The sequence below is a fragment of the Astatotilapia calliptera genome, chromosome 2 (assembly GCF_900246225.1).
Source record: "Astatotilapia calliptera chromosome 2, fAstCal1.2, whole genome shotgun sequence".
Taxonomy (NCBI): Eukaryota; Metazoa; Chordata; class Actinopteri; order Cichliformes; family Cichlidae; genus Astatotilapia; species Astatotilapia calliptera.
The window spans coordinates 22,229,842-22,245,516 of record NC_039303.1 but is presented as its reverse complement, the minus strand read 5'-3'; the positions used below and the strand labels follow the sequence as shown (position 1 = coordinate 22,245,516).

Sequence of the window (15,675 nt, the reverse complement as noted above, 5' to 3'; positions counted from 1 at the left end):
AAGAATCAAATATTCTATCAGAATGAAACATTGCAAAGGAGTATAGTTGAGTGTGTTACTTACCGATGGTGTGCGATGGTAAGTATCACAGAATGATGAAGGTCCCTCCTGTTTGAGTGTCATCGAGCCGTCAACGTCGTCTTGATCGCTCTCACTCCAATAGTCTGACGTGACGATAAATACACATGCACATACAAAATTGTGCTAGTTATACACACACACACACACACACACAAAGTTTGAGGGAATCCTTTCTTGTCTAGCCCATCCACCTCACCTTCATCAGGGCGAGGCACCTTATCATCTGGTGTGTATCCAATAGCAGCTAGACCCAGCCGGTTCATCCACCTACAGGAAACAAGTGAAGCAAAGCATCAAAGGATAGATGAGAATAAGTCTAGACAAGATGATGAGAAGGAAGGATGGGTTATACTTGGTAAATGGTAGGTGATGAATAAAAAAAAACTTTCACTCTAAATAATTTAAGTTGTTTCTCTTAACAGCTGATGTCTAACTGACTCTATCCCCCCCCAAAGAGAGGAGAAAGGCTTTGAGATAATTAATGAGATGGAGGCAGAAATAGAGAAAGACAAGAGAGAAAAACAGCCATTCTCTCTGAAGAGTGAGTCTCCGATGCTGTCTGCCTCCACGCTCCTGTCTGTCTCCAAACAGATCCCACCTTGTCCCGTGTCTCTCTACAGTCACCTAATAATAAAGTTGTGACTAAGAATAGTCTCCGACTTTGACAGGTTTCCTGTTCTTGCAAACTACAGTAAATAGGGCCTCCAACAGGAAATGACACACGCATTACATTTTTAAATTAAAAACAAAAAAACCCCTCATGAACAAAAAAGCAGCAACCCCTGCAGTTACTGGAGTGGCCACTTGGGGCATACTTCAAATTCAAATTCAAATTTTATTTGTCACACACACACAACCATACACAGTATGACATGGGGGTGAAATGCTTGTAGCTGTACAATGCCCGACCATTAAATGAGAGAAGAAAAGTTTTACAATATTTATAATTTACAGTTTACTACAAAAATTTACAAATTAACTTAGGAATTTACAGTAAAGAATGTGCAAATAGCAGAAGAGATTATAAAGATAAGGATTATAAATTATAGGATTATAGGAAATGTGTGGTGGTGACGTGTGTGAGAGTCCAGTCTTATAGTGACGTGTTTGGGAGAGTCCAGTCCTACACCTGGTTCAGGACCCAAATAGCCTGGGGGAAGAAGCTCCTCCTCATTCTCTCTGTTTTGGCCTTAAGGGAGCGGAAGCGCTTCCCAGACCTCAACAGTGAGAAGAGTCCATTGTTGGGATGGGAGAGGTCCATCATAATCTTCCTAGCTTTGGTCTTGCACCACTTGGTGTAGACGGACAGCAGGTCAGGGAGCTCTGATTGAATGATGCGTTCTGCCGAGCGCACCACCCTTTGCAGATCTCGTCTGTCCTGCTTGGTGCTGTTCCCAAACCAGGTGCAGATGTGCAGGACGCTCTCGATGGTGCAGGAGTAAAAGTTCTTGAGCACTTTCAGTGGCAGATGGAAGTCTCTAAGTCTTCTGAGGAAGAAGAGACGCTGACGGGCTTTCTTAACCAGGGTGTTGATGTGACAGGACCATGACAAGTCCCGAGTGATGTGGACACCCAAATATCGGAAACTGTCCACTCTCTCCACTGGTGTGCCACTGATGATGAGGGGTTTGTAATTCCTCGCCTGCTTTGTAGTCAAGTCCACGATCAGCTCCTTAGTCTTGCTGACGTTTAGGAGGAGGTTATTCTCCTGGCACCAGGTCTCCAGGTTCCTAATCTCCTCCAGGTAGGCCGTCTCAATGTTGTCGGAGATCAGGCCCACAACAACAGTGTCGTCAGCAAACTTGACAATGGAGGTGGTGTCTGATGTGGCTACACAGTCATAAGTGTACAGTGAGTACAGCAGGGGGCTTAAAACACAGCCCTGAGGCACTCCAGTGCTGAGTGAGATGGAGGGGGAGACTTGTTTTCCCACCCTCACTGATTGGGGTCTGTCTGTGAGGAAGTTGAGGATCCACTGACACAGTGATGAGCTGAGTCCTAGATCCGTCAACTTGGTGAAAAGCTTAGAGGGAATTATTGTGTTGAATGCTGAACTGTAGTCCACGAACAGCATCCTAACATAATTCCCTCTGCCAGTGTCCAGGTGACTCAGGGATGTGTGGAGCAGGTGACATATGGCATCGTCTGTGGAACGATTAGTCCGGTAAGCAAACTGAAATGAGTCGATGGTGGCAGGAAGTGAAGAAGTGATGTGATCTCTCATCAGTCTTTCAAAACACTTCATCACAATTGAAGTCAGTGCTACTGGACGGTAGTCATTGTGGCAAGCGGGCTGTTGTTTCTTTGGAACAGGGACAATGATGGACTGTTTGAAGCACGTGGGAACCATTGCTTGGGCCAGGGAGAGGTTGAAGATCTCCGTGAACACCGGCGCTAGTTGATCAGCGCAGGCTTTAAGGACCCGGCCAGGGATTGCATCTGGTCCTGCTGCCTTCCTGGTGTTCACCCTCCTGAAGGTGTTCCTCATGGCATGCTCTGTGATGACGAATGCATTTTCTTCACTGGTGCACTCCGAGCGCGCGCAGCCGTTTGTTGTTTTAATTGCTGCGGCGTCGAAGCGAGCATAAAACGTGTTCAGCTCATCAGCCAGTGAAGCATCTGCATTCATCATTGAAGAAGCTGGTCGTTTATAGTCTGTTATAGTCCGCAGTCCTTTCCACAGGCTCCTAGAGTCACACTGTCGTAGCTGTGACTCTAGTTTTTCCCCGTAGCTCCGCTTTGCCTTTCGGACCGCGCTGCGCACGTTGTAGGACGCAGCCTTCAAAGGTACTTACTTACTTCAAAGGTAAATAAATATCCATACACTTTTATTTTCAATATTTACAGAAAAAATGACCTAAAGTTATTGATTTTGCTGCTAGGTGTCACTGTAGCAAGGTCACTGAACTGGACCTGTGCTTTTTAATTTTGTGACAAATAATGGCTTTATACATGGTTAACTGCGCTAATAGCATGTTCAATCGCCATTTAAAAAAATGTGTTTTATGTGTTTTTGTGTGTATAAATGAAATCCTAGTTTATTTGTTTTTATAGCACAGTTGTACAGTATGTTAAGACTGATTAGCAAGTATCTGTCGGAGCAAAGCACCCATTCAGTCTGCAGATGCTAACCGACTTGCTAGCGTTAGCCGATAGCTTAATGCTCTCATGTAAATGTGGTGATTTCTATCTAAATTAAAAACAAAAATAGACCAAAACACAAGGTATCACCAGCAAAAATGCTAAACTTTAAAGCATTTTAAACAAGCCTTCTTTAACCAGTTGTTGAAGTCATGTTAATTATGCATTTGTGTTTTGTATTTTTGTTTTTCTGCTAATAGCTCATATAGCTATTACCGCGTATTAATCCTTATATAAAAATAGTTCCTCACAATCCAATATTTTCCTCTTCTTTGATTAAAAAAAAAAATGTAGCGCCAAGCTTTATTCTGCGCTTTTTAATAACACATTTACCACCAACCATTTGTTATGATACGCACTATGTTCAAAGCTTTGGAATAAGTTTCACAAACCATTCAGATATTATTGAGGAACAATGTCTCTATTGATGTGGTTTTATCTTGGCTAGTTTTCAGTGTTTAATCCCGAGTAGGTGTTGATACTGGAATGAATGGTTGTCTGCCACTGGGTTAGCCCTGTGATAGACTGGCCTCTCATCCAGCAACCCTGAATTCGATTTGCGGTTAAGACGGATACATGGATGAATTCCACAGGGAAACAGAAACCTTTTAGGACTTTGTGAACCACCACGAAGAATCAGGATCTAAATTTAGCTTCACTGTAAGTGCTGAAAAATGCTAACACCCACCTTTTCACACATAATGCCCAAGAAAATGCGTGAAACAACACTTTCACACAGGAACACTCCAGATGAAGTATGGAAGTCAAATATAGCTGATTAATTACTCTCTTCCAATTATCTCCCCATGTCATTGAGGAGAGGTGTGGATAATTAGAGCTCATCAGATAGCACTCCTGCAAATATATCTCTACAATCTATCTCTTGTAAGCACACACACACACACACACACACACACACACACAAACAAGAGCATTTAACAAAGGAGGGCCAAGTTCATGCCTTATTCATGCTTAGAGTTGTGTTGGTGAGTTGTTCCCTGTGTAAACTTGATTTACTCCATTAAAATATTCATTAAAGGACACGTGACGTCCCCTGTCTCTGACGTTGGTCCATATTTAAAGAAACAAACCCAAAACACCACCCCACACACGCTCAGAAACTTGTATATATTCACAGTAACTCACCTGTTCATTTCCTCAAGACAATCTGTGGCGAAGAAGAAGCTCTTGATTTTCGGATGACAGGCTTTGAAGGCACTGCAGTCAGTCAGGGAGAAGAAGGACTGATTAGTGTTTTTGCGTGTGCGCAGTGGGTTTGTGCGTGCTCACGTTGTGTGGGTGAGCGCACATGTGCTTGATTAGTAATTTTTGGCGACATGTGAGAGACACTCACAATTTCCGTCTGCACTCTATGGCTCGGTCTATTCTGAACTCAGGGAGGCTGATGAAGCCCTCAGCCTTCTCATCCTGCAGGCAGAGACAGATGGAGAGTGGTGGTACAGCATCAACACACAGAACAAAATGTCATGCATACCAATTTTATTTGGGATACTAAGACTCTAGTCAAGCATATGAAAATAACATATGTTGTTTACATTGGCTGGGATAAAGTCCTTTTCCCACTTAACATTAAAAAGACAAGCTATGACTATCATAGCCAGAACATGGAGATAAAATCTTCTGCATAAACAAACTCATCCACTGTTAATTTCGTCTCGATGAGATTTTGGTTTCAAAATATTTCACATATACACTAACTGGTCAATTTATTAGGTACACAACCACATTGCAGCAACTCTGTTCATTTAGGCATGTAGGCATGGTCAAGACAGCCTGCTAAAGTTCATTTAAGTGACTCATTTAAACTGATTTAGGTGACTTTGACCATGGCATGGTCGTTGGTGCAAAACCGCTAATCTACTGGGATTTTCCCCTTACAGCTGTCTTTAGGGTTTAAGGAGTCTGAAAAAGCTAAAACATGTCAAAAGTGGAAGACTAGCCAGACTACTTTGAGCTGATAGGAAGGCAACAGTAAGCAGCAGAAGACCAGACCCGGCGCCACTCCTGTCAGCTAACAACAGGTAAATGAGGCTGCAATTCACACAGGCTAATCAAAATTGGGCAACAGACGATTGGAAAGAATTTGCCTGGTCTCCTGAGTCTCGATTTCTGCTGCTACAGATAACAGTGTCATAATTTGGCATAAACAACATGAAAGCATGGATCCATCCTGCCTCGTCTCATCTGTTGGTAGTGGTGTAGAGGAGGATTTCTTGGTACACTTTGGGCCCCTTCGTACCAAGAGAGCATTGTTTAAACACCACAGCCTACCCGCGTATTGTTCATGTCCATCCCTTTATAACCACAATGTCCCCATCTTCTGATGGATAATGAGATCAACCAAACGATCTTAAACTGGTTTCTTAAACGTGACTATTAAATGGCCTCCACATTCACCAGATATCGTTCACAGACAACTGTGTGTTGCTGTCATGTCAATACGGACCAAAATCAGCGAGAAATTGTTTCAGTACTTTGCTGTAAAACATTAAATTAATTTTTTGTTTACATTTTTTTTGTAATGAAAATTTTCAATTGAAAAAAGTATTATTTTATTTTAATTGACTAAATTATGCATTTCCTAGTTGCAGTCCAATTATAAGACACGGCGACAGAGATGTAGAAATGATATTAGCCTTTTTTTCTTGATTTTATGAGAAGATTTCATTACAGGAACAGTATGGGGTTCCATTTGTATTAAAATGATGGTCACATGCACACTTTCTATGTCAAATGAAAAGGTTCATGTCAACTCTGAACTGTACTCCAGCACGGACAGGCAGACCGTCGACATCTGTCACCTCACAAATCACCTGACAAGTCATCTTTGTGTCGGTGTACTTCTGGTTCTGCATGTTGTCTTTATGTGTCACCTGGCTTCTTGTTTTTACTAGTATCCTCATTATTACTTTGGCTGGTTCTATAGCCAAAACTACACAACACAGCTGTCACGGCGGGGTGCGCCGATGTGTGTGGAAACAGGACCCAAAAGCAGATGATGACGAGTAGTTGAAAGTTTGAGCAGAAAAGTGATCCTTTATTAGATGACGGCAGAAGTAAACCAGGAAACCAAAGTAAACTGACAAAACACTAAGAAACAAAACACTAAACGGTACTGAGACCAAAACCTAAACTATGACTGTGATGGAAAATAACCAGCAAATACTATGACTAAGACTAATGATGAATAACAGATGAAAATCATAACTAAGACCGAGGTCAAAATAAACAGAACCAGGCTAGAACTAGGGCAGAATAAACAGACGACCCGACAATGGCATGCAGAAAACAAAGGGCTTAAATACAGACATGAGGTGAATCAGGGGAAGTGGAAACATATGGGGAAACAGCTGACAGCCATAAACCTAATGACACGACCAGGAGAGAAAAGCTAAATACAATTAACAGAGAACACATGACATTGTCAGAATAAAACAGGAAATACTAAAACTAAACATGACAACACAACTTAACAGACCTAATACGTGATGAATAAATACCAAACCCCAAAACATAGAAAACCCAGGAACAATAACCAATAACTGCCTAAACTAAAGGCAAAATAGGAAATAACACAAAAACTAATAACATATCAAAAAATACAAAGAAAAACTCAGAGTGCTGGGTCGGAGTCCCAGCCTGTGACAACAGCCAAATGAAAGCAAGTAAGATGATGTTTTGTCAAATGTTTGTCTGAAACAGACAGAGGAGATGTAAACCTGATTTCAGCAGAACCTCATAAATAAGAAAGAAAAGCCTCAAAACTGAAGAGAAAATCATTAACATTAATATCCTGTAGCACTCATTGCTATATGCTATTAATAATGCCTCATATGGTGTTTTTGTTTTTTATTCAAAAATCTAATTTGGTCTCTAATTTGAAAGAGAGCCATTATAGTCATTTGAAATATAATAATGTATCTGTATCAGACACTGTATTACACTTCATATGTGGACTGGTGAAGTTTTGTGTTGAAACTGTGACAACTAGCTAGTGTTCATTAGTTCTGGCAACAATAAGCACAGCGAAATTGCTGTGTTTTTGAATGTAATGCCTTACGTTTTGGTTGGTGTACCAGTAGAGACAAGACTCTTTGAGGATAAACCAGTACTTCCTCCATTTTTGGGTGAAGTAGCCTTTAGCGTCCTTCTTTTTCCATAGCCAGCCTTCACAGTCACCGTGGCCGAGATCCTTACAGGAGATTCTCCTTCGACTGGCACTAGTGAGGGAACCTAGCGAGGGAGAAGAAAGACCAAGAATCCTGAAGGTCTGACAGTGAAAATAAGTACTCTGTGTGTGCTAACATGTAATCAGTATTTGAAGTTGCTAATGCTAACAAATGAAATTCAAATGTTAGGAGTCTATTCTTTATCTCTGGGAGAATTTTAATCCCTGTCATTATCTCACAGCGATGAGTGATCATGTCTGGAGTTTAGACACATTTTCAGGGTAAATCACGGGGGCCTCAAGTGCTCCCATGCATGCAGCACTGCAGTGTGTTACTGTGAAGATCCTACACTGGAAAATAAAACAGAAAAGTACCTACCTTTACTTCTCTTTTTGGTTTTCGTTCTTAGGGAGGTGTAATGGAAAGACTAGATGGGGGAAAAAAGAAAGATATTAGAGAGAAAGTCTGTGGTTGTTTAATGGATGTACCACACAGCTAAGCGGCTAGCTCACACCGCAATGTTTAGCTGATTTTTTTCAAATTTTCATCAGGCACACTCCAAAGAGGATTACAGGCACAGGGCACAAGGCTAAACCTACCAGAGAGCAGGAAGTGACCTACAATCAGTAATAACCTGTGTGCCAAAGAGGTCAGGACTGCTCTTCTTTTAGACTTTTAGTAAATTAATAAAATACAAGTCTAACTCCAAAAAAGCTGGGATCTTGTATAAAATGTCAAAGTGGATTGGAGTGATTTGCAAGTCTCATAAAGGTATGTTTTAATCACCACAGAACATAGGAAACATATCAAATGTTTAAATTGAGCTATTTTGCTATCTAATGAAAAGTCTAAGGAGCTTGGAAAGAAAAGCGTCTGGATTTCTTTAAGTCGCTTGAAGACGTTTCACCTCTCATCCAAGAAGCTTCTTCGGTTCTAGGGTCAAATGGTGGAAAGTCCCAGATTTAAGCCCTGTGGGAGTGTCCCCTCCTCAAGAGGGACAATGGATGCCTTAATGATCCTCTACCTAATCACATGAGCCAAGGTGTGAAAACGGGTGTAGGTCACAAGCAGCCAAGGTTTCGGGTGAGCTCATTGTGAAACCTAACCCCACCCTATCATGTGATATCCTGAGGTCAGATGGCCCAGGATGTGAGTGGGCGTTAAGGCGTCTGGGGAAGGATCTCAGAACTGGATTATAGATGGCAGACAGTTGGTGTCGTAAGCCACCGCCTCTGTTCAAAGATGGTCGCTCACAGTGGACATAAATTGATTCTTTCAGTCCCTTTTGGATGTCAGTAGCTGTAAACCATGATTTGCATAGAGTAAAATGCAATTGTTTTATATATCTGTGCATTCCATCACCCGAGTCCAAGTTTGACACCAGTGGCTAGACTACCGCCTTGAGAATAAATGAGGTTTTTTTTGCTCTTTTGGTTTTGATCCTTGGATGTTTGTACAGCTGGCCAGAAGGCTGTGGCCCAAACTCTGAAGCTCAGAAGAGTTGGACTTTATCCATGCAGACCTTTGTCTGCACTCTCAGTCAAGCTCAGTCATGTATAGGTGTTTAAGGTCAGCCTGCTGCACCCAAATGATTTTTCCACAAGAGTTTTCTATATAAAAAAACTGTAGATCAAAGAAGCTAATGCGTGTTTAGGTGATAGCATTAGTACTAACACAAATGAACAAGCCTAGCAGCTATTTGTTTGTCTGTTTACAGTCAAACAAGGTTAGTCACTGTACACGACAACTCATGTTGCTTTAGAGAAAAGACTGGGGCTAATGACTAAAGCAGCTCCCTGTGCCACAGTAGCCTAAAAATGGAAACCAATTCAACTTACCCGACTGTTATCTTTTTATTCAATTAAAGAAGTGCTAAATTGATTTAATCTCAGAAATCTCTCCTGCTCCTGTCTGGCTGTATGTTCAGCGATTAAGACATAATTGATCTCCGTGTAACAGCGAGATGCGGTTGCTAGGAGATTGTTGATGTAACTGTCACTTCATTAAAATGGTGCCAGAGTCAGAATCAGTATACTGAAGGCAGTGCTGCTTGAAAAATCCCATCATAATAAAGCATGTTAAGAAAATATAAAGCCAGTCCCCTTAGCACTGTTTTCCCCCTCACCTTCCTCATGGAGGCGGCTCCCGAGCTTCCTGAGCCCGAGTACCTGCAAGAAGGCACAGAGCTGAAAGTCAGCACAAATGACTCTCACAACCTCTTCCACCAATCACAAGCAAGCGGTGAAACCGCCAAGCAACCACGGACACAAACTCACCTGTCTGTTGTGTCTGCCCTCAGTGTGTCTGCACCTCTCTGAAAAATAAATAAAAATCATTAAATAACCTCTGAAACCTTCCATAATTCTGCACGCATATTTACACTGCACTGTATAAATGAATGAATAACAGCTAAAATGAAAACACCACAGTTATAAGACTCTATAACGTGAGGATCACAGCAAAGCTGAGGATCAAGACTCATCAGCGCTGCACTGCCTTTTTTTACTGAATTGTTTTATGTTGCAGTCAAGTCTGCAGGGAAACTATTTGTGGCTAACTGCAGTGTTACGAGAATTGCTCCCAATTATAACACCACAAACATAATGACCTGAAGGGGGAGAGTGTCCCAGTAATATAACAGATATATGCTCCTGAAAAGTGACATTTTGCATTATAAACCACTTTGTTGTAACCACTTTAAATATGTTTTGATCCTAAAAAATGTATACTTCCAGGCCACTAAAGTAGGATTTTGATTTTTTTTACTTAAGCAATGGGTTTGGGTCATAAGTATTTGGACAGTAATGCTAATTTTGTAATTTTGCTTCATGCACCACTGCAGAGGATTTTTAATGAAAATACCAAACAATTATTAAAGTGCAGACTTTGCCAGGCCTTTACTGCAGTTGTTGCCACTTTTCTCTTTGGCTGTCATTGATTGACTTGGTCATTGAAGGATGTCACATTTCTTGACCTTGTGAATCTCTTGGCTTTGCAGCACGCTCGCTATTTGCACCGTGAAGTGCTGCCTGATCAGTTTTGCAGCACTCGACTGAATATGAGGAGAGAGCGTGCAGCCCTGCGCACTTCACAATTCACCCCGTTGTTTCTATGAGACGTCACATCATCAATAAACACTAGTCTGGGTCACTGGTGTCCATACATGGCCATGACATAATATTGACTCCACCATGTTAGACGGAGGATGTGGTCAAACTCTTTTAGATGTTCTCTTAGATGTGTAATCAGTGGTTTTCACCTCGGTGTTAAACCCTCCGTATTTCTATTCATGAATGCATCTCTTGATTGTAGACTTTGGCAATGACACACCTTCCTCCTCAAGAGGTTTCTTGACTTGGTTAGAGGTTGTGAAGCCAACCAAGTAAAGAAACCTCCAGTCTTTAGTTGTCTCCTGTGGTCTTTCTTGCTGAGTTTTCCAATGCATTCCTTATATTAAAGAATAACCAGATTGTACTAGAAGCTTTTTCCCATCTTCCTAAATAGTTTTTTTCAGCCCAATAAGGCCCTCCTTCATGTGCATTAACATCTCTTTGTACCTCATATTAAGAGTTCAGGGAAAAGCTACCAAATACCCCTTGAACACATAAGATCAATACTAATCTATAATTTGGCTAATTGTTTATGGAATAATGAAGGAAGATCATCTGGCAGCAAAACCCCTTGTCAGTGAATTGCCAAAATACTTTTAGGCCTCTGAAAATGCAGGTCTGCGTGGAAAAATGTCTGTAATTTTTGAACAGTTAATACAGTACTTTTGTAAAAAAAAACCCTTGAAATAAAGTTGAAGGATACACTTCAACCACATTTAGCCTGTTGGATTTAAAATTCACCGAGGTGGTGTAGAGAGGCAAAATTACAAAAATTATGACAATGTCAAACACGTATGGACCTAACTATAAAAATCTAGTTGCAGCTCAGTGAATTCACTTGTGGTGTCCTTTAAAAACATCTATTTTTTAAAAATCCATTATCACAAAATATTCTTCTTAAACAAATGGGACTACTTGTGAAGCTTTCTGTGCTCAAGGGATCCTCAGATCCTGAGCCACAGTGCGACGAGATCATTAGGAGCATTTGTTGCTGGAGAGCAGGGGCTCAGTCAGGGTTTCATTATCTCATAATCCTTGCAGTCTTCCAGGAGATTTTGCAACACAAGTACTGTTGCACGTTCTTTTGCTAGCCTTATACACTGCACATCTTACAGTACATGATATGAAGAATACTTCACCTGTATGGGCAATCTAATAGCATGCAGTGTAAAAAATGTGCAAAAACTAAAAAACAAAACAAAACAAAAAATCTTCTAAATGTCTGCCGTTCAGTTTGTGTGACATTTGCCAAACTGTTGCTATGATAGAAACGAATCAGACAGAGGAAATGAGACAGACAAAACCCACGGGTCATTTAGGTTAGCATATGCTTGTTAGTGCAGGATGGTATACTTCATGTCCCACCAAACAGGTATGACTCACCACCGTGAGAAACACGCAGCCGAGAGGGTTAGAGAGGGCCGGTGTGAGCTAAGCTGTTAGCTTGCCGTGTGGTGTGTGTGCGTGTTTGTGTTTGCGTGCGTAGTGTTTTAAGCACAGTCTGTCAGTTGAGCTTGTAATTGGTCTAGCTGATGCTGAGTCATACACCTACTCACAGGGATACGTGCTCCTGTGTGTGCGCACGGGAGCGTGTGTGTTTATTCAGAATAAACTCCTATTTAGACCCAGGCGTGTCTGAGGAGATGGGGGATATTAGGATGAGTTAGGATGAGTCGTGAGATGGCTACCCTGCATACAAATGCCCTCCTTGTATGCTCGTTTGTTTTGCGCGTAGCCGCGTGCACGTGAGCTTGTTGCGCACGGGAGAAACATATGAGCTATGGAGGGGAGTGCTTCGGTGTCACTGTCTTTCCCGTCATGGGCGATGCTGACGGCCGTGCAATAACACTTATCATTGTCGCTCTCCTCTGTGTCCTCTACCTGACAAATGCACACAAACACAACCGACAGCATGTCAGAAGGTGCGAACACCGCGACCTGTCCTACAGCCACCGGCAGGTCCCTTCTCAGAGGCCCAGATGCCTCTGATGATAAGAACAAGCAATTGTAGTTATGACTTAATGCTTTTGATCAGCTTTGTGCCATGTTATTCACTAATAAATAAGCTTCCGCTACACTCAGTGGTTCCTCTGAAGATTTTTCATTTACATCTTTGATTTTGATAGTTTATTAATCTTATTTATTTTTCTGCTTCGCTTCTGAAACTCTTTTCTGTTTCTCCAAACTCTTGTTGCTTGTTGCTTATTTTCTGATCATTTTAGCACTTGATACTTAATTTCCAGACATATCTGATGTTTGATAATAAGGAGAAAGGTTTGGCTAGAAATACACAAGCATTAAAGTTAACAAAAATGAAGGTAACACGTCGGTGTTTTGTTTCAGTGCGTTTCTTAACCCTGTCTTAGAAAAACCTAGTCCTAAGACCAGTAAATCCTAACAATGGTGTAAACCAGGGGTGGGGGAACTCCAGGCCTCAAGGGCCGGTGTCCTGCAGGTTTTAGATGTGCCCTTGATCCAACACAGCTGATTTAAATGGATAGATTACCTCCTCAACATGTCTTGAAGTTCTCCAGAGGTCTGGTAATGAACTAATCATTTTATTCAGGTATGTTGACCCAGGGTGAGATCTAAAACCTGCAGGACACCGGCCCTGGTGTAAACCTTTAAATTGGTGTCTATCAGTAGTTTAGTGTTTAAAAATGGCTCAATAATCTTAAACAGCTGAGCACTGTAGTCTGAAAAAAGTTAGTAAAACAAAGTAAATAACATATTTATTAGGAAATGTTCAAACTTGAATAATACACTGATCAGGCATAATATTCTGACCACCTGCCTAATAATGTGTTGGTCGAGTCATGGACTCCACTAGACCCCTGAAATGGTGCTGTGGTGTCTGGCACCGTTGTTGTTAGCAACAGACTGTAAAAACCCTGTAGGGGCTTCATGGATCATGAAGGGTGGACCCACAGATGCTCGATTTGATTGAGATCGGTGGAATTTGGAGGCCAAGTCAACTCCTCAAACTCGTTGTGCTCCTGAAACCATTCCTGAACTATTCCTGCTTTGTGGCAGGGCGCCCTATCTTGCTGAAAGAGGCAACAGCCTTTAGGGAATACAGTTTCCATGAAAGGGTGTTTATGGTCTGCAACAATGCTCAGGTAGGTGGTACAGGTCAAAGTAACATCCACATGGATGGGAGGACCCAAGGTTTCCCAGCAGAACATTACTCCAAGCATCATCCTGCCTCCGCTGGCTCGTCTTCTTCCCACAGTGCATCCTGGTGCCAGGTGATCCTCAGGTAAGTGACGCACATGCACTTGGCCATCCACGAAATATAAAAGAAAACACGATTCATCATGTTTTTTCCATTTCTCTGTGGTCCAGTTCTGATGCTCACATGCTCTCACGTGTTGTTGTCTGTTGGACAACAACAAACTGTGATGCTCTGTGTGCACCTTTCTATCAGTACCAGGCCTTTCTCTTCCATGGTTAATGTCAGACATCAAATACATCTGGAAATTAATTATCAGGAAACAGAAAATCAAGAATCAAGTCAGAAATATAATTGCTTGTTACTTTTTGAACAATAATTGCTACTTTTGTCGATGATAGAGCAACTCTGGTTAGCAGTGACGCAACAGAAGGCCTTGGGTTCGAATCCACTGGCCGGCTCGGGCCTGAGTTTCCTCCCCCAGTCCACAGATAAGTGGTGATTGTAACGTGGCCCTAGGTGTAGATGTGAGGATGAATGGTTTTCCATCTCTGTGTGCCTCTTGCTCCTTGCCAGCTTCGATAGGCTCCAGCACCACTTAATTTAGTTTTGAAAAGTTTATGTTTTCTTGAATGCAGGTTACTTTAACCCTGAAGCTCTTTGTGTTTTGAGCATGCTGATTTAAGATGTGTAAATGTGTTTTGGTTTCCTCTTCTTCAACTGACATTATCTTGATGACAGCACGTGTTGCTCCAAAAATTCTGTATACGTCCAGGATTAATGGTGCCTTCACAAATGTCATGCATTCATTAATGTCTACAAATGCTATCAGATGCTGGCTTTTGAATTTTGTGCTGACAGCAAAGTGGACTTCCCCTCTCTTTGGCTCCTTTATATGTTCTCCATATGACTATAAGGCTCTATCAAGAATGTCAGTCTAAATTGGTTTGACTATGGGACAGTTGTTTCACTTGGACACAGTCTGTTTTAAAATAGCTTGTGTCCTGATGAAGGTGGATAAAACTTACTCGCCCTGTATTTAAAGGCAACAATAAACGTTCAAAACTAATGTACTTACAGGCAAAGCTTCAGGTGGCTGGTCTAGGAGCAGGGTGGAGGACAGCATGGAGGGGCTGATGGGAAAACTAGGGCTGCTGGGATTACGGCTCTTACGCCTCGAGCGTCTGGTGGAATCCCGGCGGCTCTCTCTGCTCGGACCCTCGGGTTCTTCCTCGATCACCAGGATCTTGTCGTCACTAAGGTAGCGCAGGAGGGAGTTGTCTGAATCTGTATGGAAGAGGAGGGGGATTGAAGGGACATGGACATTAGATGATGGACAGGATCGATAGATTGGATGACAGTAAGAGGAAAACCACAGAGGGGGGGAGATAGCATATAAGAGCCAAAGGAGAAGCCCTGAGCAGAGCGGAAACAGACAAGACTGAATAGACCCTTACAGATAAAAACCCAACAGAAAAGGATAAAAGTGCCTCAGAGCTGTTGCATCTGACATGGCGCCACAGCTGGGGACATACATCTAATCTGTCTGCAGTGATTATGTTGATTTGGGAGGCACCACAACAACTAAATCTTGTTGGTCACAGAAAGTTTTATACTGCTTTGGCTCCACATAGACAATGCATCTTACCTAATTTGCTTCTTATCCGAACACTTAAATATTAGAAAACGAAAAAGTTACAGAGAGAACGAGAAGGAGAGGGAGAAGGGCAGAACCCCAACATTTGTATTGTGCTTTAATATTATTCATAGACTCTCTGATGGCAGAGTTGTGGATCCCCAGCTGAATACAAATTGAGTATTGCCGCAAAAAAAGGTGAAGCTGGGTAAAATCGGGAACATTGAAATATCCACATTTCCAGGGCAGCTGTATAAATGCAGTCGCTTTGCATTTATGTTCGTTTTTCACCCTGTCAGATACATACCTGGTAGATATGTATCCTCACACAACCACACCACCATG

General features: G+C 41.9%; 1 protein-coding gene across 6 annotated transcripts in view; it reads right to left on the bottom strand.

Annotated features, from left to right (window-relative positions):
* Positions 1-15,675, bottom strand: part of LOC113033954 (connector enhancer of kinase suppressor of ras 2) — a 69,532-nt gene that overhangs the window by 6,979 nt on the left and 46,878 nt on the right. For all 6 annotated transcript variants that reach the window (XR_003274102.1, XM_026188181.1, XM_026188194.1 and 3 more), the window contains 9 exons: positions 14,773-14,981; positions 9,689-9,726; positions 9,538-9,580; positions 7,791-7,839; positions 7,304-7,476; positions 4,577-4,650; positions 4,369-4,440; positions 278-348; positions 64-164 (listed from right to left, as the gene is read on the bottom strand). Coding sequence is in view for 5 of the 6 variants with exons in the window: in XM_026188181.1 (XP_026043966.1) it covers positions 64-164; positions 278-348; positions 4,369-4,440; positions 4,577-4,650; positions 7,304-7,476; positions 7,791-7,839; positions 9,538-9,580; positions 9,689-9,726; positions 14,773-14,981 (830 nt within the window). In the remaining variant the exon portion in view is untranslated. The remainder of the gene's footprint in view (positions 1-63; positions 165-277; positions 349-4,368; positions 4,441-4,576; positions 4,651-7,303; positions 7,477-7,790; positions 7,840-9,537; positions 9,581-9,688; positions 9,727-14,772; positions 14,982-15,675) is intronic.